This window comes from Oncorhynchus mykiss, chromosome 24 (assembly GCF_057628025.1).
Source record: "Oncorhynchus mykiss isolate SJ-2025 chromosome 24, ASM5762802v1, whole genome shotgun sequence".
Classification (NCBI taxonomy): domain Eukaryota; kingdom Metazoa; phylum Chordata; class Actinopteri; order Salmoniformes; family Salmonidae; genus Oncorhynchus; species Oncorhynchus mykiss.
In genome coordinates this window covers 20,186,966-20,212,785 of record NC_143045.1, presented here as the reverse complement: position 1 = coordinate 20,212,785, position 25,820 = coordinate 20,186,966, and the positions used below count along the sequence as shown (strand labels likewise).

At 42.5% G+C, this 25,820-nt stretch overlaps 1 protein-coding gene across 1 annotated transcript; it reads right to left on the bottom strand.

Moving 5' to 3' along the window:
* Positions 1–21,235: 21,235 nt before the first annotated feature.
* LOC100499594 (suppressor of cytokine signaling 5) lies at positions 21,236–25,681 on the bottom strand. The gene is given in 2 exon segments (NM_001195171.1): positions 21,236–23,549; positions 25,615–25,681. A coding segment is annotated over 1 exon segment (1,635 nt). The 5' UTR covers positions 23,378–23,549; positions 25,615–25,681; the 3' UTR covers positions 21,236–21,742.
* Positions 25,682–25,820: the final 139 nt, after the last annotated feature.

Below are 25,820 nucleotides of genomic sequence, written 5' to 3'. Positions count from 1 at the left end.
AACAATAGTTGGACTGATCCTACAGCCTTCTTAGTCTCAACAACCCTGAAGCAATTATCAACTGACAAAAAATAATCGACAAAAAAAGATCACCCAAAAATAAATATTAGACTAGCTTTATTTATTATATCATAAGAGCAGACAGTTCAAGGGTCAAACACTCAGGTGCTTCTCTATAGTTAATTAGATAATTCTTAATGAGATAAATAATTACCAAGATGAATTAATGGTTGTTCCTTTACTACTTATTAAGCCTTTATAATGCCTCTATAACAGACAATTCCAATGTAATGCATTGGACCAGCCATTAAATCTCCAAAATGTACCCCAAAGTAAACCAAATGTACCCCAAAGCTCATGTCTTTCTAAGTGAAACTAACAAACAGTGAACTTGTGTAATTGTGCCTGTGAAAATGAATGGCTGTAGTCTAATAACTCATATCAGTTATAACAGTCTTATCCCATACATTAAATATGAATTCCATTGAATGGACTATAAAGTACTATATTTAGCCAACTGTGCTATTATTCCAGCACTCGTGGGTGACATTTCCAGGAGACACAAGGATGGACAATGGAATGCTTTTCGATTGCCCTGGCTGTATGTGAAGCTCTCAGATTGTACCAGCGTGGCTATACGGTTTCTCTCTGGAGGAAACAGTGAAAACACTGAGACAAGGATGAATGACCTAATCTCATTTTATTTTAAAAGGTTATCCTTCTTTCCACCTCTTGGGCCCCTGGCCTCTGCCTGCCCACCCGGGGTCCTGCTGTCTCCCTCTATGGGGCTCTCTGGGGCTAGCAGCCCCTGTGCCTTATTTAACTAGACATTTAGAAATGCCACAGGCATTTAAACTTTAAAAGCATTCCTAACCTGGATTTAAATGACCTGACCTGCACAATGAGAGGTCATTCAGATTATACAGCTCAAAAACATTCACTTAGCTAACTGATAGACTAGGAGTTTGGGGGTTATGTGTAATAGTGATTATTAGCCATCTTTACACAAAATACAGTACCAGTCAAAAGTTTGGACACACCTACTCATTCAAGGGTTTTTCTTTATTTTACTATTTTCTACATTGTCGAATGATAATAAAGACATCAAAACTATGAGAGAACACTTATGGAATCATGTAGTAACCAAAAAAGTGTTAAACAAATCTAAATATATTTTATTTTAGATTCTTCAAATTAGCCACCCTTTGCCTTGACGACAGCTTTGCACAATCTTGGCATTCTCTCAACCAGCTTCACCTGGAATGCTTTTCCATCAGTCTTGAAGGAGTTCCCACACATGCTGAGAACTTGTTGGCTGCTTTTCCTTCACTCTGCGGTCCAAATCATTCCAAACCATCTCATTGGGTTGAGGTTGGGTGATTGTGGAGGCCAGGTCATCTGATGCAGCACTCCATCACTCTCCTTCTTGGTCAAATAGCCCTTACACAGCCTGGAGGTGTGTTGGGTCATTGTCCTGTTGGAAACCCAATGATAGTCCCATTAAGCTCAAACCAGATGGGATGGCGTATCGCTGCAGAATGCTGTGGTAGCCATGCTGGTTAAGTGTGCCTTGCATTCTAAATAAATCACAAACACTGTCAACAGCAAAGCACCCCCACACCATCACACCTCATCCTTCATGTTTCAGGGTGGGAATCACACATGCGGAGATCATCCGTTCACCTACTCTGCGTCTCACAAAGACACTATGGTAGGAACCAAAAATATCTATAGCTCCATTACGTTTCTTTTTTATCCAGAAAAACTCCTCAGTCCTTAACAATTACAAGCATACCCATAACATGATGCAGCTAGCACTATGCTTGAAGACATGGAGAGTGGTACTCAGTAATGTGTTGTATTAAAAATACTTTTAGACACAATTATTGCTCACAGAGTTAGTCCATGCAACTTATGTTAAGCACATTTCTACTGCTGAACTTATTTAAGCTTGCCATAGCAAAGGGGTTGAATACTTATTGACTCAAGACATTTCAGCTTTTCATTTTAAATTAATTAGTAAACATTTTGAAAAACATCATTCCACTTCGACATCATGGGATATTGTGCGTAGGCCAATTCAATCCACTTTAAATTCAGATGGAAAAAGTCAAGGAGTGTGAACACTTTTTCTGAAGGCACTGTATTTACAGTGAATAATTCAATTTGGTCAGTTGTGAACATGGCTATTGATTGGCTATATCCTGTCCTCATTTACACCTGCAAATGGAGCTCATTGGTTACATTTCTGCCCGTGAGCATGAAATTGTGCTCTAATGGTGATTGTTTATTTGATTTAGAGCTATTGTAAGACAGGCAAATAAGAACCGAGCAGCATTCACTCTCCCCTGCTGACGCAATCAACCATCCCCACCGTTCTCTAATTCCCCCTGCCACGACTACGCATCTCTCAAATCGTCAGAAGGCAACTATTATCAGGATTACAACGTCACAGCTAATGTATGTGAAACCAGGGAGTGGTGCGACGGACTCCGATGTGGTCTCCAAGCTCCCAGGAGACACATGATGATGATTGGACAACGTGTCCATCATCACATCTGTGTGTGGGGGAAGTAGTGATCTTTACAAACACAATGTTGTCTACAGTGTGCTATACTCTGGCAAGCTCTGCCAAGCCACGGCGGAACGAACAGGAGTCCATCTCTTATCAACTTATAGAGTAAATCCTTTGTATTAATGAAAGCTCTCTCTCTCTCATACTCTCTGAGCTGCATAATGGGACTAGGGGATTAATGCCACAATGCAATACCAATAAATCCATCTAGGTCTTCACTAATGTAACCGCTCCATCCCCAGCAGCACAATAGCACAATGATCTGCCCTAAACATTCATATTCATAAGCCTTCAATAACTGATCTAAAAAGTTCATCACATTATAATCCTAAGAGCACATTCTATTATCTATCTAAAACATGAACTGCAATAAATGCATTTGAAGTTAAAGAGCTGTCCAGTGAACAAATGACTATTGGATTCAAACAGCTGAATCTAATGTGCATGACGAAATGGACAAAGCTAAGCATACAGTTGAAGTCAGAAGTTTACATACACCTTAGCCAAATACATTTAAACTCAGTTTTTCACAATTCCTGACATTTAATCCAAGTAAAAATTCCCTGTCTTAGGTCAGTTAGGATCACCACTTAATTTTAAGAATGTGAAATGTCAGAATAATAGTAGACTGATTTAGTTCAGATTTGATTTATTTCATCACATTCCTAGTGGGTCAGAAGTTTACATACACTCAATTAGTATTTGGTAGCATTGACTTTAAATTGTTTAACTTGGGTCAAACGTTTCGGGTAGCCTTCCACAAGCTTCCCACAATACGTACCTCCTGACAGAGCTGGTGTAACTGAGTCAGGTTTGTAGGCCTCAGTGCTCGCACACGCTTTTTCGGTTCTGCCCACAAATTTTCTATAGGATTGAGTTCAGGGCTTTCTGATGGCCACTCCAATACCTTGACTTTGTTGTCCTTAAGCCATTTTGCTACAACTTTGGAAGTATGCTTGGGGTCATTGTCCATTTGGAAGACCCATTTGCGACCAAGCTTTAACTTCTAACTGATGTCTTGAGATTTTGCTTCAATATATTCACATAATTTTCCCGCCTCATGATGCCATCTTTTTGTGAAGTGCGCCAGTCCCTCATGCAGCAAAGTACCCCCACAACATGATGCTGCCATCCCCGTGCTTCATGGTTGGGATGGTGTTCTTCGGCTTGGAAGCCTCCACCTTTTTCCTCCAAACATAACGATGGTCATTATGGCCAAACAGTTCTATTTTGTTTCATCAGACCAGAGGACATTTCTCCAAAAATTATGATCTTTGTCCCCATGTTGCTGGGAAGTCAGGTGCAGGAGAGCAGAGATGGGTGATAACAGGAGAACTTTAATATACACCCTGGCCCAAAGGCACAGGCGAGGCAGCACAAAGTACAACCACGGCAACATGAAACGGATTAAGCAAAACAAACAAACCTAGTGCAAGCCAGCCTGTAGAGTAACACCCTACACAAAGAACAATTCCACACACAGACATGGGGGAAACAGAGGGTAATATACATTTAGTCTGATGAGGAAATGTGAACCAGGTGTGTGGGAAAACGAGACAAAACAAATGGAAAATGAAAGGTGGAGCGGCGATGGCTAGAAGACCGGTAACTTTGACCGCCGAACACCGCCCGAACAAGGAGAGGGACTGACTTCAGCGGAAGTCATGACATGTGTAGTTGCAAACCGTAGTCTGGCTTTTTTATTGAGGTTTTGGAGCAGTGGCTTCTTCCTTGCTCAGTGGCCTTTCAGGTTAGGTCGATATAGGACTCGCTTTACTATGGATATAGATACTTTTGTACCTGTATCCTCCAGCATCTTCACAAGGTCCTTTGCTGTTCTGGGATTGATTTGCACTTTTCGCACCAAAGTACGTTAATCTCTAGGAGACAGAATGCGTCTCTTTAGAGACAACGATTACCAGCTGCCTCTAATTGGAAATAATAAACTAGACTAAAACCCCTAGTCACGCCCTGACGTACTTTACCATAGAAAATACAGGCTTTCTATGATCAGGACGTGACACTTCATGCGTTTGGAAATCGCTCCCACGGATGAACCAGTCTTGTGGAGGTCTACAGTTTTTCTTCTGAGGTCTTGGCTGATTTTCTTTAGATTTTCCCATGATGTCAAGCAAAGAGGCACTGAGTTTGAAGGTCGGCCTTGAAATACATCCACAGGTACACCTCCAATTGACTCAAACGATGGCAATTAGCCTAACAGAAGCTTCTAAAGCCATGACATCAATTTTCCAAGCTGTTTAAAGGCACAGTCAACTTAGTGTATGTAAACTTCTGACCCACTGGAATTGTGATACAGTGAATTGTGAGTAAAATAATCTGTCTGTAAACAATTGTTGGGAAAATGACTTGTGTCATGCACAAAGTAGATGTCCTAACCGACTTGCCAAAACGATAGTTTAACAAGACATTTGTGGAGTGGTTGAGAAACGAGTTTTAATTACTCCAACCGAAGTGTATGTAAACTTCCGACTTCAACTGTAAGTTTCTTGCAAAAGTGAACAATGAAGGTTTTAGTTCCACAGTGATATTTTTTACCAGTTTGCTCGAAACTATAAACATTGAATATAGGGAATCACTTCCCCTTCCTGCCCTGAAAACTGCAGTGAGCACATTTAATTTGCAATGGCCTTCCAATATTTCCCATTTAATTGAAAATAATTTATGAACAAATGCTGCTAATAGGATATATTGTACACTTTGAATGGGCAACCTAAGACTGAAATTTAGACCAGGAACTTGTCTTGGGTTTCCTGAGCTTTCACTGGTAATAAGAGGGAAATCAGCCAGTGTTGGGATGCGCTGCATTTAATCAGTGGACTTGAAGGGCTGGTTGTTTTGAGTCGCAGTTGCAAGGCCAAGAGTTCATTTGAATAGACACGCACAGGGCATGCTAATGGCTGTGCCTGCTTCATTACCTAAGTCTGCTCTTGCAGTGCTGAAGGAATATAATTCAATAGATCTCTCTCTCTCACACTGTATTTCTTACTCACTCTCACTCTACAAAAGTAACCATTTTTAAATGTTGTGTTGTTGCATTACAGAAATGGTGTAACGCACCAACCAAAAGCCATACCAATTTGATTCCCAGATTCAAACTGTGGGCTGACTATCATTGTGGTGTGAATAATCCCCTGCACAGTTCATTTACCCAGTCATGACTGGACTCTGATGTACAAATTAGAGTTTCTCTTGGTGAAGTGCTGAAGATAACAGGTTGATTCATAGCCTTTTCAAAGGAGGTCACAGCTTCCTGTGCTTTTCTGACAGGAATTTGGGATCCTTCTAGTCTGGCAGTTGAAAAGCCAAGCATCCTGGTTGGAATGCAAAATGAGCTATGGATGCAGAGCAAAGCATGTCCTCACAACTCCTAATCCTACACTCACCATTTCAGGATTCTGTCTATTTTGTTGATAAGCATGGAAAAGCACCTTTTTGAGAAATAAGTCCCCAAATCCCTACCTGTGAAATATTTCTCATTCTACCTTCCTAAGCAGAGAACAATTTACAAAAAGTAAAAATAGCTTGCCTGCAGAATTCCAAGGTGTCTGTGCATTAAATGCCAAGAGAAGGAGCACTGAAATGTCACAATCAGAGCCAACGTTTATATCACTATACTTTTCCAATTAAATAAAAACCATTGCAGTTACAACATTTACTGCACTGGTCATTTGAAACACAAGTGACAACAGAAAAGGGCAACAAATACACTACATGACCAAAGGTATGTGGACAACTGCTCGTTAAACATCTCATTTGAATATTAATATGGAGTTGGTTTCCCCTTTGCTGCTATAACTGCCTCCACTCTTCTGGGACGGCTTCCCGCTAGATGTTAGAACATTTCTGCGGGGATTTGCTTCCATTCTGCCACTAGAGCATTAGTGAGGTCGGACACTGATGTTGGGCGATTAGGCCTGTCTTACAGTCGGTGTTCCAATTCATCCCAAAGGTGTTCGATGGGGTTGAGGTCAGGGCCCTGTGCAGGCCAGTTAAGTTCTTCCACACCGATCTCAACAAACCATTTATGTATGGCCTCGCTTTGTGTAAGGGGCCATTGTCATGCTGAAAGCGGAAAGGGCCTTCCCCAAACTATTGCCACAAAGTTGGAATCACATAATCGCATAGAATGTCATTGTGTGCTGTAGCGTTAAGATTTCTCTTCACTGGAACTAAGGGGCCTAGTCAGAACCCAGACCATTATTCCTCCTCCACCAAACTCTACAGTTGGCACTATGCATTGAGGTAGGTAGCGTTTTCCTGGCATCCGCCAAACCCAGATTCGTCCGTTGGACTGCCAGAAAACGCATTTCCACTGATTCTGAGTCCAATGGTGGCCAGCTTTACACCATTGCGCATGGTGATCTTAGGCTTGTGTGCGGCAGTTTGGAACTCGGTAGTGAGTGTTTCAACCAAGGACAGACGATTTGTACACGCTATGTGCTTCAGCAGTCGGCAGTCACATTCTGTGAGCTTGTGTGGCCTACCTAGACGTTTTCACTTCACAAAAACAGCACTTACAGTTGACCGGGGCAGCTCTAGCAGGGCAGAAATTTTACGAACTGACTTGTTGGAAAAGTGGCATCCTATGACATTGCCACGTTGAAAGTCACTGAGCTCTTCAGTAAGGCCATTCTACTGCCAATGTTTGTCAATGGAGATTGCATGGCTGTGTGCTCGATTTTGTGTGTGTATATATATATATATATACAGTGCCTTGCGAAAGTATTCGGCCCCCTTGAACTTTGCAACCTTTTGCCACATTTCAGGCTTCAAACATAAAGATATAAAACTGTATTTTTTTGTGAAGAATCAACAACAAGTGGGACACAATCATGAAGTGGAACGACATTTATTGGATATTTCAAACTTTTTTAACAAATCAAAAACTGAAAAATTGGGCGTGCAAAATTATTCAGCCCCCTTAAGTTAATACTTTGTAGCGCCACCTTTGGCTGCGATTACAGCTGTAAGTCGCTTGGGGTATGTCTCTATCAGTTTTGCACATCGAGAGACTGAAATTGTTTCCCATTCCTCCTTGCAAAACCGCTCGAGCTCAGTGAGGTTGGATGGAGAGCATTTGTGAACAGCAGTTTTCAGTTCTTTCCACAGATTCTCGATTGGATTCAGGTCTGGACTTTGACTTGGCCATTCTAACACCTGGATGTGTTTATTTTTGAACCATTCCATTGTAGATTTTGCTTTATGTTTTGGATCGTCTTGTTGGAAGACAAATCTCCGTCCCAGTCTCAGGTCTTTTGCAGACTCCATCAGGTTTTCTTCCAGAATGGTCCTGTATTTGGCTCCATCCATCTTCCCATCAATTTTAACCATCTTCCCTGTCCCTGCTGAAGAAAAGCAGGCCCAAAACATGATGCTGCCACCACCATGTTTGACAGTGGGGATGGTGTGTTCAGCTGTGTTGCTTTTACGCCAAACATAACGTTTTGCATTGTTGCCAAAAAGTTCAATTTTGGTTTCATCTGACCAGAGCACCTTCTTCCACATGTTTGGTGTGTCTCCCAGGTGGCTTGTGGCAAACTTTAAACAACACTTTTTATGGATATCTTTAAGAAATGGCTTTCTTCTTGCCACTCTTCCATGAAGGCCAGATTTGTGCAATATACGACTGATTGTTGTCCTATGGACAGAGTCTCCCACCTCAGCTGTACATCTCTGCAGTTCATCCAGAGTGATCATGGGCCTCTTGGCTGCATCTCTGATCAGTCTTCTCCTTGTATGAGCTGAAAGTTTAGAGGGACGGCCAGGTCTTGGTAGATTTGCAGTGGTCTGATACTCCTTCCATTTCAATATTATCGCTTGCACAGTGCTCCTTGGGATGTTTAAAGCTTGGGAAATCTTTTTGTATCCAAATCCGGCTTTAAACTTCTTCACAACAGTATCTCGGACCTGCCTGGTGTGTTCCTTGTTCTTCATGATGCTCTCTGCGCTTTTAACGGACCTCTGAGACTATCACAGTGCAGGTGCATTTATACGGAGACTTGATTACACACAGGTGGATTGTATTTATCATCCTTAGTCATTTAGGTCAACATTGGATCATTCAGAGATCCTCACTGAACTTCTGGAGAGAGTTTGCTGCACTGAAAGTAAAGGGGCTGAATAATTTTGCACGCCCAATTTTTCAGTTTTTGATTTGTTAAAAAAGTTTGAAATATCCAATAAATGTCGTTCCACTTCATGATTGTGTCCCACTTGTTGTTGATTCTTCACAAAAAAATACAGTTTTATATCTTTATGTTTGAAGCCTGAAATGTGGCAAAAGGTCGCAAAGTTCAAGGGGGCCGAATACTTTCGCAAGGCACTGTATATATATATATATATGTGTGTGTGTGTGTGTGTATATATATATATATATATATATATATATATATATATATATATATATATATATATATATATATATATATATATATTAGTACAGTAGTTTGCACCAAAAACAGGATGCTGACAGTAACTGAGCAGGACAATTGGAAGAGGTGGAAATTCACTAAGAAAACAAGGAGACATGAAGGTTAAATGCATCCTCTTCCCTCCATCCACCCTGTTTCTAATTATTGAGCAAGAGCGTGAGAGAGCAGTGCTCCTGATTGCAGCTGCTTGGTGCTGCACCGACAACCAAATCATTAATAATACTGAAAGTGACCAAAGCTACAAGCCCCTCATCTGTGTTTCTGTGGAGACACTGGCTTCCACTGTTGAACACAGATTCAAAGTTCAACATGTCCATTTGACAGACCCTTTCCATCTAAATTAAATTGTACCTTAATTCCTACATCATGTCACAAGTCAGTCAGCGGACAGTGTAATGGCATATTGTCAGTGCAAATGTGTATGAATTGCTCTGTGACTCACATCATCATGACATTTGTATGGAGACAAGATCATTAATTAAAGCTATAGTTTAATGACACCAAGTGTCTGATATACATTGAGTGTACAAAACATTAGGAACACCCTCCTAATATTGAGTTACACCCCATTTGGTCCTCAGAATAGCCTCAGTTCGTCGGGGCATGGACTCTAATCGGTGTCGAAAGCGTTCCACAGGGATGCTGGCCCATGTTGACTCCAATGCTTCCCACAGTTGTGTCAAGTTGGCTGGATGTCCTTTTGGTTGTGGACCATTCTTGATACACACAGGAAATTGTTGAGCGTGAAAACCCAGCAGCGTTGCAATTCTTGACACACTCAATCCGGTGCACCTGACACCTACTACCATACCCTGTTCAAAGGCACTTAAATATTTTGTCTTGCCCATTCATCTGAATGGCACACATACAATCTGTCATAATTGTCTTAAGGCTTACAAATCCTTCTGTAACTAGTCTCCTCTCATTCATCTACACTGATTTGAAGTGGATTTAACTGGTGACATCAATAAGGGATCATAGCTTTCACCTGGTCAGTCTATGTCATGGAAAGAGCAGGTGTTCCTTATGTTTTGTAAGCTCAGTGTACAGTACTGTAGTGTGGGGATACTGTAGATGCATTTTGAACTATTGACCCACAAATAATGGGTCAACAGTAAGTTGGACCATATAGATATTTTGATTTGTTATAAGAGGGAAGATTGTAGAAGAAAGAAGATTGTAGAAGAGGGAAGAATGTAGAAGAAAGAAGATTGTGGAAGATTGATCACGTTTATGTGGCTCATACTTTTCACTTTTAGAATAGAATAAAACAAACAAAATGTGTTCTTTATATCCAGGTGAATCAAAGAGCTTTTGTAGTTCTACATAGTTGATTTTTGACCTATTCATCAAGAAGAGCCATGTACACTGAACAAAAATATATGTAAAGTGTTGTTGCCATATTTCATGAGCTGAAATTAAAGACTGTAGAAAATTGTCCATACTCACAAAAAGCCTATTTCTCTCATATTTTGTGCACAAATTTGTTTATATTCCTGTTAGTGAGCATTTTATCCTTTGTCAAGATACTCCATCCACCTGACAGGTGTGGAATATCAAGAAGCATGATCATTACACAGGTGCACCTTGTGCTGGGGACAATAAAACGCCACTCTAAAATATGCAGTTTTATCACACAACACAATGCCACAGATGTGTTAGGTTTTGAGGGAGTGTGCAATTGGCATGCTGACTGCAGGAACGTCCACTACAGCTGTTGCCAGATAATTGAATGTTAATTTCTCTGCAATAAGCCGCCTCCAACGTCATTTTAGAGAATTTGGCAGTATGTCCAACCAGCCTCACAACCGCAGCCCAGGACCTCAACATCCGGCTTCTTCACCTGCGGGATTGGGGGGCAAGGTGCGGAGGAGTATTTCTGTCTGTCACCAGTTGGTCGGCCTGGCTCCCAAGTTGGTGGGCCTATGCCCTCCCAGGCCCACCCTTGGCTGGGCCCCTGCCCAGTCATGTGAAATCCATAGATTGGGGCCTAATGAATTTATTTAAATTAATTGATTTTCTTATATGAACTGTAACTCAGTAAAATCTTAGAAATTGTTGCATGTTCCATTGATATTTATGTTCAGTATAGTTGGCGCTTCCTAATTAGTTCTGGAGATTGAGCTGCACTTTTTTTAAGTACCATATCACAACATTATTAATTAGTACATTGAAATTACTTCCTCAATATACTGTAATAATCCACACATTACATGTTAGATGTTATATTACATAACATTTAACATACAAATATGAATTGATAAATCCCTACAAAAAACACAACAGTCAAAGAAATATAATAACACTGCTAGGAGTCCTCGGCTCTCACAACACATTTCCTTCGTGGCAAATGCATTTCTGGGCTGTGTCTGGCCTTCTTTGCTATGCCTTTCCATCAAGTTTCTCCCATTCTTCTCTGCAGATCCTCTCAAGCTCTGTCAGGTTGGAAGGGGAGCGTCGCTGCACAGCTATTTTCAGTCTCCAGAGATGTTCGATCGGGTTCAAGTCAAGCCACTCAAGGACCTTCAGAGACCTGTCCTGAAGCCACTCCGTGCTCCGACACCTGCATTGCTTGCTGTTTGGGGTTTTAGGCTGGGTTTCTGTACAGCACTTTGATATATCAGCTGATGTAAGAAGGGCTATATAAATACATTTGATTTGAAATTTGATTTGATATGTCTTGGCTGTGTGCTTAGCGTTGTTGTCCTGTTGGAAGGTGAACCTTCGCCCCAATCTGAGGTCTTTAACGCTCTGGAGCAGGTTTTCATCAAGTATCTTTCTGTACTTTGCTCCGTTCATCTTTGCATCTTTCGATTCTGACTAGTCTCCCAGTCCCTGAAAGAAATCCCCACAGCATGATGCTGCCACCACCGTGCTTCAGTGTAGGGATGGTCCCAGGTTCCTCCAGACGTGATGCTTTGCATTCAGGCCAAAGAGTTCGATCTTGGTTTCATCAGACCAGATAATCTTGTTTTTTGTGGTCAGAGTACTTTTGGTGCCTTTTGGCAAACTCCAAAGCGGGCTGTCAAGTGCCTTTTACTGAGGCGTGATTTCCATCTGGCCACTCTACTATAAAGGCCTGTTTTGTGGAGTGCTACAGAGATGGTTGTCCTTCTGGAAGGTTCTCCCATCTCCACAGGTTAACTCTAGAGCTCTGTCAGAGTGACCATCGGGTTCTTGGTCACCTCCCTGAACAAGGCCCTTCTCCCCCGATTGCTCAGTTTGGCCGGGCAGCCAGCTCTAGGAAGAGTTTTGGTGGTTCCCAACTTCTTACATTTAAGAATAATGGAGGCCACTGTGTTCTTGGGGATCTTTTAATGCTGCAGACATTTGTTGGTACCTTTCCCCAGATCTGTGCCTCGACACAATCCTGTCTCGGAGCTCTACGTACAATTCCTTCAACCTCATGGTTGTTGCTCTGACATGCACTGTCAACTATGGGACCATATATAGACAGGTGTGAGTCTTTCTATATCAAGTCCAATCAATTGAAGTTACCACGGGTGGACTCCAATCAAGTTGTAGAAACATCTCAAGGTTGATCAATGGAAACAGGATGCACCTGAGCTCTATTTCAAATCTCATAGCAAAGGGTCTGAATACTTATATTTCTGTTTTTCGTTTTTAATACATTTGTAAAAAAAAAAAAAAAAAAAAACTTGTTGTCATTCTGGGGTATTATGTGTAGATTGATGAGGATATTTTTTTATTTAATCCATTTTAGAATAAGGCTGTAACGTAACAAAATGTGGAAAAAGTCAAGGGGTCTGAATACTTCCGAAGGCACTGTACAAAAAGCCCTTAGCAAACAAGAATATATTGGATCACAAAATATAATCTGTGCTCAAATACTACGTTATTGAATATAGCGGATTATCTACAGTAGGCTACTGCAAGTTTATCACTGATAGTGATATTCAATATGTTCACCAAATGTTGTTTGCAGGGAATAAAAGTTACCCAATTCGGCAATATTTCAAGACTGTTATGAGAAGTACTGCTATAATGACGCAAATGTGTTAATTTGGTGAAAGGAAAAAAATCGATGAAACAGTTCTGTAGCTTTGATTCATAATGCAATCCATGCTCAAGGCTGAACTTCAGTGGGATTCACTCACAGGAGGCTGCTGAGGGGAGGATGGCTCATAATAATGTCTGGAATGGAATGGTTTCAAACATATGGAAACTAAGTTTTTGACGTGTTAAATAACATACCATTGATTCCATTCCAGGCATTACTATGACCCCGTCCTCCCCAATTAAGGTGCCACCAGCCTCCTGTCTCACTAATTTAGCAACATTAGTGAAAGAACATGTCAGCTGCAGAATTTCCTCTGCCAGCACAACTCCTGCTTGCTCTGTGAAATGGTTTCCTTCTCCCTGGTTGGACCAGAGGAATCTATCTTGTGAAGCCTTATCCATCCTGCATGAATCTGGAATCAATTGGATACACCCTCCTCTGAATTCATATCCTAGATACAGAGTGGATGATTCTCATGATTATATTCCTGCTCAGTACTCAATACATACAGACACAGACATCATTACCACCCCTGCGAGACTGATTCCCCACCCGTCTACATCTCCCACTCAAAAGAGATGTCGGTTTCCCCAAAGTTGAGCCATTTCACTGTTCTTTAGGATTATAAACCACAGATTATTTGGGAACGTATTGTCTTCAGGTGTTGTGAACATTCCAAGCTTATTCTCCACACCCCTGATTTTTTATTCTACATATTAGGCTCAGAGGAAAAATATTCTCCCTCAAAGGAAGAAGAGGACCCAACAGATACAAACAAACTAAGTATGTGTGGCCAATCAGCTTTCTGCCTTGCTTGTGCCTGGTGTCCCTCTGGGCAAGTTGATCCAGGCACAGTAAAGTCCTCCCTCTCCCCCGCCGCCTGTAATGCCTGCATGATGAGAGCCAGGGAGCTGGCAGCAGTCACACTCCCCCCACCCCCAACCACCCTCCGTCTACTGCACACAGTCTGCTGAAGCTCTTTAGAGCCACCTACTGCATTCCTGGCTGTACAGCAGCATTAATACTGCTCCTCTGCTCTGTAGGTTTTACTGAGAATGATGTGTAAAAGGGAAAGAAAACATGAGAGATTGCAATCGTAGGTGTTGATGGCAGATGGGATGATTCTAATTAGACTGAAGCTAAACATAGTATGGTGACTAATTTTAGACCCAGTCATTATTCAAAAACAGTGTTACTTTCCTCACTCATTTGAAACCATTGAGTCCACGTCCAGTGAATTTTGGGTCTGAAAGGCTTGCTGATAAAGGGACACTCAATAAAAGTATTCCCAGTTTCCCACAACAACACCTAAACCTAATCAGCCAGAACAGCACTCTTTGTACAGCACTCTAAATCCAATTAAGGTTGTTTGGACATATATCTGAATTTAAAAAATGTTTTTACTATACACAAACATAGTTGGTAATCTGCCAAACAAGATAGTTTTGCCAATGGAAAGCTGTGCTCTTCTTCCCAGCAGCACAGTATTCAATCATCCCTCCCTAATAACATGTGTTAGTGTAGTTCCCACTGTGCAAACCGATTGTATCATCACATATCATAAAAGCAGTTGGTGGAAAATTGAACAAGTCAGAGGCAGGGCCAGGATAGTAAGAGATACAGGACTTAGACATTAACTCCTGGGCCAGTTCTAAGATTATGCCTTGGTGGGCAGTCAGAAATATTTGGGCTGTTCAAAGCTTGCTTACTGCAATTTTAAATGTTTAACATAACTCAGGCATAATCCATTGGGTGGGCAACATGACATTTTGGGTGGGCAATGCCTAACCCCGCACCCCCCTAGAGCCAACCATGATCAATTCTAAAGAGGAGAGCTACAGGGAGAACTCAAGAAAAAAATTGAAAGTTGAATGAGTTTAATGTATGCATATGAAGCTGGGGGAATCTCTAGCCTGGCAACGTTTGTGCCCAGTGGGATGGCTCGCTGATACTGTGCAGTTTGAGTGCTGCCATGGAACTGCTCTTATAGTATGGTGTGATGACCCTCCCACTCTGTCTGATGAATTCTTTGTCCTGGCTCTTGTTTTCCTTAATAGGATGTCGGTGGGCAGAGCGGGGAGGGTCGTCAGCAAAATAAGACACACCTGGGCTCAGGTGTGTCATGGGGATAAATACATCTTTCCCCATACATTAAAGACACTCCACACAGACACTGTTGTTTTTGGTTGTCGCATTTTGGGGCTTCTTTCTGTTTAGTTTATTTTGGCACCTCTCAACACCCCTCATTATCACCATCTATGCACACATCCACTCACTTACACTACTGACTATACACCCCATTACTTGTATATAGTTTACTTTATTTAATATGTTTGTTATTTCTTTATCTCTGCGTTGTCTTCCTCTTTGTTACGGGCTACGAGCCAGTTCGTAACAATGGTGACATCCTCCTTGGTGGATAAAAGGTTAAATACAAACAATAGCATAATAAAATAAATACTCTCCAGTGAATCGATTCAACCATCGTAAGACATTCCACGGTGAAGATTCCTAAGATGACTGCAGACAGTACTGATCCATTCTCCATGCTCACTCATTAATATTAGGACGGCTGTCCACTGTGATTATTGCACACTGCACACATAAATTAGCAAAGAGGCCTCTCTTTGTGTGTTGCCATGAATATGAAATGCTGTTCACACAAAGCAGTCAATCACTCCACTGCATCGGTAAATTATGCAATTAATCCTTGAATGGGTCCCCGATATCCAGTCAAATGAAAGTCCTTGCATGAAATGTTGTTTGCCCTCTAAGTCTTGATTGGGAACATTTACGAAGGAATTAATTTCTTTAATTTACTAAAGGGATTGTTCTTATTTACATACAGCGCATTCGGAAAGTATTCCGACCCCTTGACTTTTTCCATATTTTGTAACGTTACAGCCTTATTCTAAAATTAAATAGTTTTTTCCCCCTCATCAATGTACACATAATAACCCATAGTCACAAAGCAAAAAACTTTTTAATATATATATATATTTTTGAATAAATGTGTGTGTGTATATATATGCATATGTGTGTATATATATACACACACACACACTGCTAAAAAATTTGAAGGGAACACTAAAATAACACATCCTAGATCTGAATGAATGAAATATTCTTAATGAATACCTTTTTCTTTACATAGTTGAATGTGCTGACAACAAAATCACACAAATTATCAATGGAAATCAAATTTATCAACCCATGGAGGTCTGGATTTGGAGTCACACTCAAAATTAAAGTGGAAAACCACACTACAGGCTGATCCAACTTTGATGTAATGTCCTTAAAACAAGTCAAAATTAGGCTCAGTAGTGTGTGGCCTCCACGTGCCTGTATGACCTCCCTACAACGCCTGGGCATGCTCCTGATGAGGTGGCGGATGGTCTCCTGAGGGATGTCCTCCCAGACCTGGACTAAAGCATCCTCCAACTTCTGGACAGTCTGTGGTGCAACGTGGCGTTGGTGGATGGAGCGAGACATGATGTCCCAGATGTGCTCAATTGGATTCAGGTCTGGGGAACGGGTGGGCCAGTCCATAGCATCAATGCCTTCCTCTTGCAGGAACTGCTGACACACTCCAGCCACATGAGGTCTAGCATTGTCTTGCATTAGGAGGAACCCAGGGCCAACCGCACCAGCATATGGGCTCACAAGGGGTCTGAGGATCTCATCTCGGTACCTAATGGCAGTCAGGCTACCTCTGGCGAGCACATGGAGGGCTGTGCGGCCCCCCAAAGAAATGCCACCCCACACCATGACTGACCCACCGCCAAACCGGTCATGCTGGAGGATGTTGCAGGCAGCAGAACGTTCTCCACGGCGTCTCCAGACTCTGTCACGTCTGTCACATGTGCTCAGTGTGAACCTGCTTTCATCTGTGAAGAGCACAGGGCACCAGTGGTGAATTTGCCAATCTTGGTGTTCTCTGGCAAATGCCAAACGTCCTGCACGGTGTTGGGCTGTAAGCACAACCCCCACCTGTGGATGTCGGGCCCTCATGCCACCCTCATGGAGTCTGTTTCTGACCGTTTGAGCAGACACATGCACATTTGTGGCCTGCTGGAGGTCATTTTGCAGGGCTCTGGCAGTGCTCCTCCTTGCACAAAGGCGGAGGTAGCGGTCCTGCTGCTGGGTTGTTGCCCTCCTACGGCCTCCTCCACGTCTCCTGATGTACTGGCCTGACTCCTGGTAGCGCCTCCATGTTCTGGACACTACGCTGACAGACACAGCAAACCTTCTTGCCACAGCTCGCATTGATGTGCCATCCTGGATGAGCTGCACTACCTGAGCCACTTGTGTGGGTTGTAGACTCCATCTCATGCTACCACTAGAGTGACCAAAACATCAGCCAGGAAGCATAGGAACTGAGAAGTGGTCTGTGGTCCCCACCAGCAGAACCACTCCTTTATTGGGGGTGTCTTGCTAATTGCCTATAATTTCCAACTGTTGTCTATTCCATTTGCACAACAGCATGTGAAATTTATTGTCAATCAGTGTTGCTTCCTAAGTGGACAGTTTGATTTCACAGAAGTGTGATTGACTTGGAGATACATTGTGTTGTTTAAGTGTTCCCTTTATTTTTTTGAGCAGTGTATATATATATATATATATATATATATATATATATACACACACACACACACACACATACATACAGTGGGGCAAAAAAAGTATTTAGTCAGCCACCAATTGTGCAAGTTCTCCCATTTAAAAAGATGAGGCCTGTAATTTTCATCATAGGTACACTTCAACTATGACAGACAAGATGAGAAAAAAAATCCACATTGTACAATTTTTAATGAATTTATTTGCAAATTATGGTGGAAAATAAGTATTTGGTCACCTATAAACAAGCAAGATCTCTGGCTCTCACAGACCTGTAACTTCTTCTTTAAGAGGCTCCTCTGCCCTCCACTCGTTACCTGTATTAATGGCACCTGTTTGAACTTGTTATCAGTATAAAAGACACCTGTCCACAACCTCAAACAGTCACACATAGAAGACCACTGATAATCTCCCTCGATCTGGGGCTCCACGCAAGATCTCACCCTGTGGGGTCAAAATGATCACAAGAACAGTGAGCAAAAATCCCAGAACCACACGGGGGGACCTAGTGAATGACCTGCAGAGAGCTGGGACCAAAGTAACAAAGCCTACACACTACACCGCCAGGGACTCAAATCCTGCAGTGCCAGACGTGTCCAGGCCCGTCTGAAGTTTGCTAGAGAGCATTTGGATGATCCAGAAGAAGATTGGGAGAATGTCATATGGTCAGATGAAACCAAAATATAACTTTTTGGTAAAAACTCAACTTGTCATGTTTGGAGGACAAAGAATGCTGAGTTGCATCCAACCCAGCAACAGCCCCAAAACATCACTGCTCTAGAGGAGATCTGCATGGAGGAATGGGCCAAAATACCAGCAACAGTGTGTGAAAACCTTGTGAAGACTTACAGAAAACGTTTGACCTCTGTCATTGCCAACAAAGGGTATATAACAAAGTATTGAGATAAACTTTTGTTATTGACCAAATACTTATTTTCCACCATAATTTGCAAATAAATTCATAAAAAATCCTACAATGCGATTTTCTGGATTTTTTTTCTCATTTTGTCTGTCATAGTTGAAGTGTACCTATGATGAATATTACAGGCCTCTCATCTTTTTAAGTGGGAGAACTTGCAATTGGTGGCTGACTAAATACTTTTTTGCCCCACTGTGTGTGTGTGTGTGTGTGTGTGTGTGTGTATGTATATATATATATATATATATATATATATATATATATATAAATGAAATATCACATTTACATAAGTATTCAGGCCCTTTACTCAGTACTTTGCTAAAGCACCTTTGGCAGTGATTACAGACTCGAGTCTTCTTGGGTATGACGCTACAGGCTTGGCAAACCTGTATTTGGGGAGTTTCTCCCATTCTTCTCTGCAGATCCTCTCAAGCTGTCAGGTCGGATGAGGAGCGTCGCTGCACAGTTATTTTCAGTTCTCTCCAGAGATGTTCGATCGGGTTCAAGTCCGGACTCTGTCTGGGCCACTCAAGGACATTCAGAGATTTGTTCCGAAGCCATTCCTACGTTGTCTTGGCTGTGTGCTTAGGGTCTTTGTCCTGTTGGAAGCTGAACCTTCACCCCAGTCTGAGGTCCTGAGCACCCTGGAGAAGGTTTTCATCAACGATATCTCTCTGTAGCTCTCTGTACTTTGCGCTGTTCATCTTTCCCTCGATCCTGACTAGTCTCCCATTCTCTGCCCCTGAAAAACATCCCCACAGCATGATGCTGCCACCACCATGCTTCACCGGAGGGATGGTATTGGCCAGGTGATGAGCAGTGCCGAGTTTCCTCCAGACGTGATGCTTGACATTTAGGCCAAAGAGTTCAATCTTGGTTTCATCAGACCAGAGAATCTTGTTTCTCATGGTCTGAGAGTCTTTTTGGTGCCTTTTGGCAAACTCAAAGCGGTCTGCCATGTGCCTTTTACTAAGGAGTGTCTTCCGTCTGGCCGCTCTACCATAAAGACCTGATTGGTGGAGGGGTGTAAACATGCTTGTCCTTCTGGAAGGTTCTCCCATTTCCACAGAGGAACTCTGGAGCTCTGTCAGAGTGACCATCAGGTTCTTGGTCATCTCCTGACCAAGGCCCTTCTCCCCCGATTTCTCAGTTTGGCCGGGCGGCCGGCTCTAGGTAGAGTCTTGGTGGTTCCAAACTTCTTACATTTAAGAAGGATGGAGGCCACTGTATTCTTGGGGACCTTCAATGCTGCAGACACTTTTTGGTACCCTTCCCCAGATCTGTGCCTCGACACAATCCAGTCTCAAGGGCTCTACAGACAATTCCTTCGACCTCATGTCTTGGTTTATGCTCTGAAATGCACTGTCAACTGTGGGACCTTATATAGACAGGTGTGTGCCTTTCCAAATCATGTCCAATCAATTGAAGTTACCACAGGTGGACTCCAAGTTGTAAAAAAAAATCTCAAGGATGATCAATGTAAACAGGATGCACCTGAGCTCAATTTTGAGTCTCATAGCAAAGGGTCTGAATAATTATGTAAACAAGGTATTTCTATTTTTAATACATTTTCGTTGTCTAAAAACCTGTTTTCGCTTTGCCATTGTGGGGTATTGTGTGTAGATTGATGAGTAAAAATGGTACTCCTTATTTTAATACATTTTAGAATAAGGCTGTAACATAACAAAATGTGGAAAAGGGCAAGGGGTCTGAATACTTTCCCGAATGCAAATACAATTTCCTGTCTGTCACTTTAAAGGTCTGCTTATCTGAATTCTTCCAGATCGGCTTTTAGTCCCAGCCGGAGGTATGTGTAAATGTGCTAATATCTGTATAATTTCATCAGCCTTCCAGGCCCAAATATCATCAACAGAGAGATGGCATAAATTCAACAGCTTGATAAATGTTCATGTCATGTGAGGACATGGTACTAAAAAGTCTGATTTATTTTTTAAAAGCTCATTGTTTATACAATCCTCCGTTTTGATATAGCCAGTACTGTAACATGATATTGAGATCACATCGATATACAAAATGGAGGCCATCCTAAAATCACCATCATGCTGGAATGTCTATATTGGACCAGGCTACAACAACAGCCTCCAAGCACAAGGCACAATGACTCAATGATCAAAACGTAAAGGTAGCTTATATGTGCGTCCATCATCATTCCTCTGATTCCAACACAGGCTCAGTGGTAGGCTAAGAAGATCAATAGACCAAAGCTAGACAGATCTACTTCCAAACTTCACAGAGGAGAGGGAGCTATTCTCAGCAGGTGCTGCTTCATGTTGTTCTCAGCACTAACACAACACTGTTCTATTATCACTGTTTTCTCTAACACTGAGAAATGGTTGAAACTCTTATTCAATTTGATTAATTTTGTGTTGAGCATTCAGCAATGGCTTCAATGTTCAATGTTCAAGGTATGGCTTCAATGTTGGCTTCAATGTTCAAGGTATGTTCAAGGTAGTAACATCATCTCACATGGATAGAAACTCAAGACATTTACCTGCCTTACACCCCATAGTTTTAGTTTGTCTGAAAACTATAGGCTATATAGAAAAGTATTGGATTATTCAAGGTTATTAGGGCGAGTCAAATTAATTTAAGTACCTTTCTTTTGCCTACAAAAGGAATGACACAAAATATTTGTAAAAATGTATTTGCAAATGGTTTATACCACCAGTCAGGTCCTCAGCAGTTTTCCATTCATATACAGTCACATCTGTTAGTTTCCAGTAGCCTACATTTGGCAATGGTAATTAACTGACCCATTATTAAACCTGTATGTGCTCCATAACTCATCCACCAAACCAGCCTGGATTCTGTTCACATCAACCCAAATAATTGATACATCCCCTCACACATGGTGCATCATTACCATACTTCTGAAGTTTGTGAGTAAAGAAAAATGTGTATGTGCATCGTAATTGAATTAACATTATATCCAGAGTTTGAGACAAGTGTAAGACGTCATATACGACAAATAATAAATAAAACAGGTATCTAGGTATACAGTGAATGCAGTAGGTAAGTATATGTTATTATTTTTTTAAATGGAGTGAGTCAACTGGTTGTCCACTGAGCGAGGCCCGCCTCCATTGAGTGTTTAGTTAGTAGCCTAGTTGTGGTTCACTTCCACCAGAAGGTCTTTGTTATTCCCACCAGGTGTCCATCTTCCGTACCCTCACCCTCTGCTTGTAATGGTACTCCTTCAGGTGTTTCTTCAGGGTGTTGGGGATGGGCAGCACGTTGATGCCGTCATAGGTGGTGCGGCTGCTGATCACCGCCCTGCACACGTGCTGCAGGCTGAAGGGCAGGGTGCGGTGGATGGGGTTGGACAGCAGAGGCTCAAAGAACATGCAGGAGTTGGGGTCCTTGTAGTGCTCCAGCAGCCCTGTGACGGTGGGCGCGTGGAACACACTTGGGTCGTGCACGTCGAAGCTGAAGTTGTGGTTCCACTGCTCGATGCGGGCGTGCAGCGAGCGGCCATAGCGGCGGAAGCTGACGGAGAAGAGGTAGTCTTCCTGGGCTGAGTCGCGGAGGAGGAAGGTGCCCTCTGGTTTGCCTTCCAGCAGAGTCTCGGCCTCATAGCGGTCCATCACACCCCAGTAGCAGGGTAGGTTAGTGATCTGCAACAGGTCAGGCACCAGACAGTGGATGTAGTCGATCTGGGTGTGGATGCGATAGCCGTCCTGAGTAGGGGGACCCTCAGCCGGGGGGACGGCAGCTCTGGTTGGCTGGACCCTGGCTGTGACCTGAGGGTCATCCACGGGGTCAGGGACAGAAGCAGCCTCACAGACAGGGACCAAGGCAGACGCTGAGGCAGAAGAGGAGGCAGCCACAGCCACTGCCTCATCCAGAGTGTCCAGACAGCTCTGCAGCAGGAGCTGGTGCTGCTGCTGCCTCTGGAGAAGCAGCTGCTGTTGCTGGTGAATGGTAGCCCTGTCGTCCCCTGCAAGCTCATTCATACCATGGGCCAGTTTGGGCCCCAGCTTGTACAGCGGGTTGATCTGGGCCGTCACCTCAAACGTGTGGATCTCTGCGTTGGGAGGTGGCTCTACGCCTTGTTCAATGCTGATGCGCCTGCGCTCTCGTAACCGGTCATCCACATCCTCCACCACGGCGGCCATGTTTGAGGCAGAGGCACTAGTGCTGACCACCAAGGTGTCCACTATAGGAGGTGTGGAGATGGGGGCTGTGTGCTGCTTGATGAGGTACCACTTCTGAGCCAGCTCGGTGCCTGCAGCGAAGGGACAGTCGTCCAACATGAGTTCACTAAGGTGGATCTTGCGGCGCGAGGAGGCAGCAGCTGCAGCTTGTGGCATGAAGACCTGCTGAGTGGAACTGGACGATGATGGAGTGTTGGTCTTTATGGGGAAACACTGCCCCATGGCATCCTGAATCTTTTGGCGGAGTGTGCGACTGCCACCTGCCCCCCTGCCCTCAGCCTCACTGGCTGGTGGCTCAAGTGACCCCAGTGCCAGCCTGGCTGTCCCCCTGTCCTGGCTGAGAGAAGTGACCCCCTCCTGGCCCTGCCATCTCCTGCCCTCTTTCAGGGGAGAGGAGGAGCAGCGGTCCCTGGGCTCTAGACCAGTCAGCAGATCCCCATACTCAAACCCATCGCTGACAGGCCGCTCCGCAGCTTGCTGCTCACTGGACGTATGGCCTTTTTTCTTTCCTCTTCCACCGGCATCTCTTCTCTCCTCAGACCGGCTCTGTCTCACCTTGGGACGGGCGCCCCGCTCCCTGTCTTTCCCACGATCGCCTGACTCCTTCGGTTGAGACATGTCAGGTTAATTACGGGCTGGAATAATGGTAGTTGCAGTCGGGTCAGCTGCAGGGAAAATGTGACTGGTGATTTGTGGCTGCAGTCAGTTCTCAGAAGCAAGCCCTCCCATTCAGAATCTTTCCAACGGCTGTCAATAACATGTCCCATGCATCACTGTCAGTCACTTGAGGCTACAAGATAAACAAAAAAAGAGTTTCTCTTAGCTGCAGCAATTAGGAGCAAACAATTATATACACATTAAAAAAGACCTGGCCTATAAGCAATATTGTTTATTAATAAAAATGAATAAACAATGTAAACCTTTTTATAATATATTTTTTTTGCTGCACCCTGACAGCAAAGACAGTTGGTACAGTCAATAAACTACAGTCATTGTCAATAACCCATCTTTTAGATCAGGGGTTCTCAAAGTGGGGTCCAGCAGGGGATCCACAGCCAGATCTCAAAATAAAAAATGGATTCTAATGGTGCAGCCATTTTACTGGTGAACAAAAGACAGATGGTATCTTGTCAAACTGACTGGGGCCAGCAAAAGGTAGGTGTCAAACTCAGCCCCAGTCAATTTGACAAGAGATTTGCTGGCTCCAGTCAATTTAATAAGAGATAGTCCGTCATAAGAATGCTATTTTGTGTGGCCAATAAAAAATTATGGTTTAACACCATCATTACTAGTACTGTAGATATACATATAGCTCCTTTAATCTATAATTCATTTTCTTAACTCTGGGCAACATGGGCATGGGAGGCTCGCAGGGATTATCCACAGAAGTCCACCATTTATACATTGTTCAACTCAACACTTCTTGTATTACCCTTAAAATGTTTCTCAACATAGATGCACTGTAATTCAAGCTTTGTAACTGCCATGAGACTTTGTAGAATTGCAGGATGAGGTTTAAAAGCTGGCACAACAAAAAGGCTCTCTGCCTCATGATTTTTTGTTGTTGTAGAATTGCAGAAAATGAGCTTGAAACTGGGAAAAATGTAATAATCAAAAATTTCGCAAAAACATTTCCTTCCTAGGGGCCGAGACTTGGTTCGTCCGGCCATGCACTGCCAAAGTCATAATAAAAGTCCTTGTATCCTATACTTTCTCACTCAAATTGTGTTCTGATTATGAGAGGGTTCCTGATGATTTTGCAGTGGTATAAAGTACTTAAGTAAAAATACTTTTAAACTACAACTTAAGTAGTTTTGGGGGGTATCTGTACTTTACTATTTGTATTCTTGACAACTTTAAACTTCACTACATTCCTAAAAAATATATATACTTTTTACATTTTCGCTGACATCCCCCAAAAAAACTACATTTTGAATGCTTAGCAGGACAGCGAAATGGTCCAATTCATGCACTTAAAGATGAAGTCCCTCGTCATCCCTACTGCCTCTGATCTGGCAGACTCACTAAATATATATTCGTAATTTGTAAATGTCTGACTGTTGGTGTTCCCCCCTGGCTAGCCGGTATATAAAATACAAAATAAAACGGTGATGTCTGGTTTGCTTAATATTTAAAAAAGTGCAATTATTTATACTTTTCCTTCTGATACTTTAGTATATTTGAGAAATTACACTTTTGATACTTAAGTATATTTAAAACCAAATACTTTTAGACTTATACTCAAGTAGTATTTTACTAGGTGACTTTCATTTGAGTAATTTTCTATTAAGGCAATCTTTACTTTTACTCAAGTATGACAATTAGGTAATTCATAGTGGTGGAAAAAGTACCTATCACAATAGGGGTCCCGGGCTCCAGAAAGTTTGAGAACCCCTATAGCAGATATCAAGGAAGGGAGTTAACGGAGATATACGCGTTCCTTTTATAGCTGGATGCGATTGAAGCGGTGCCCCTGGCTAGCCAGCTAGCTTAACGACTTTGTAGCATTAGCCTAGCATCTATCTGAAACATTTCAGGCATCACTCTTTCCCTTAGCAAGACGCGTTAGCTTACTCTAACCTCAGAAGAAAACAATATCGAACATTTGTTTCATAACAAAAACGTTTTGAGGATGTCACAAAGACCAACTAAAATGTGGTACAACTAACAAATAGTTCATGATAACGGAAACAAGTTTGCTTGTTGAGCTAACGGAGAAGGCAAAATCCAGAGGAAAAAAAGGTTGTCACTCTCAAATATTCGAGAAGAATGTTTGTGAAGTCTCTCCTTATTTGCCCGTATTGTTATACTGTAATGCAAATGTGTTATAATTTTGATTAGATCAATTTACTTACCTTAAAAAAAACAGTATTCCTTGCTGCTCTCCAAAAGATAGCTAGTTAGTAATGTTAAAACCAGGAAACTGAAACGTTCACAACCCGGAAGCACAAATCCTTTTCAAAATAAAAGCCCACATAGTAACAAGAGGTTAATGTAATCCATAAAACAGGACATTTTAAATCAAACGTATTGAAAATGGATGAATGCACAGGCAGTTGAT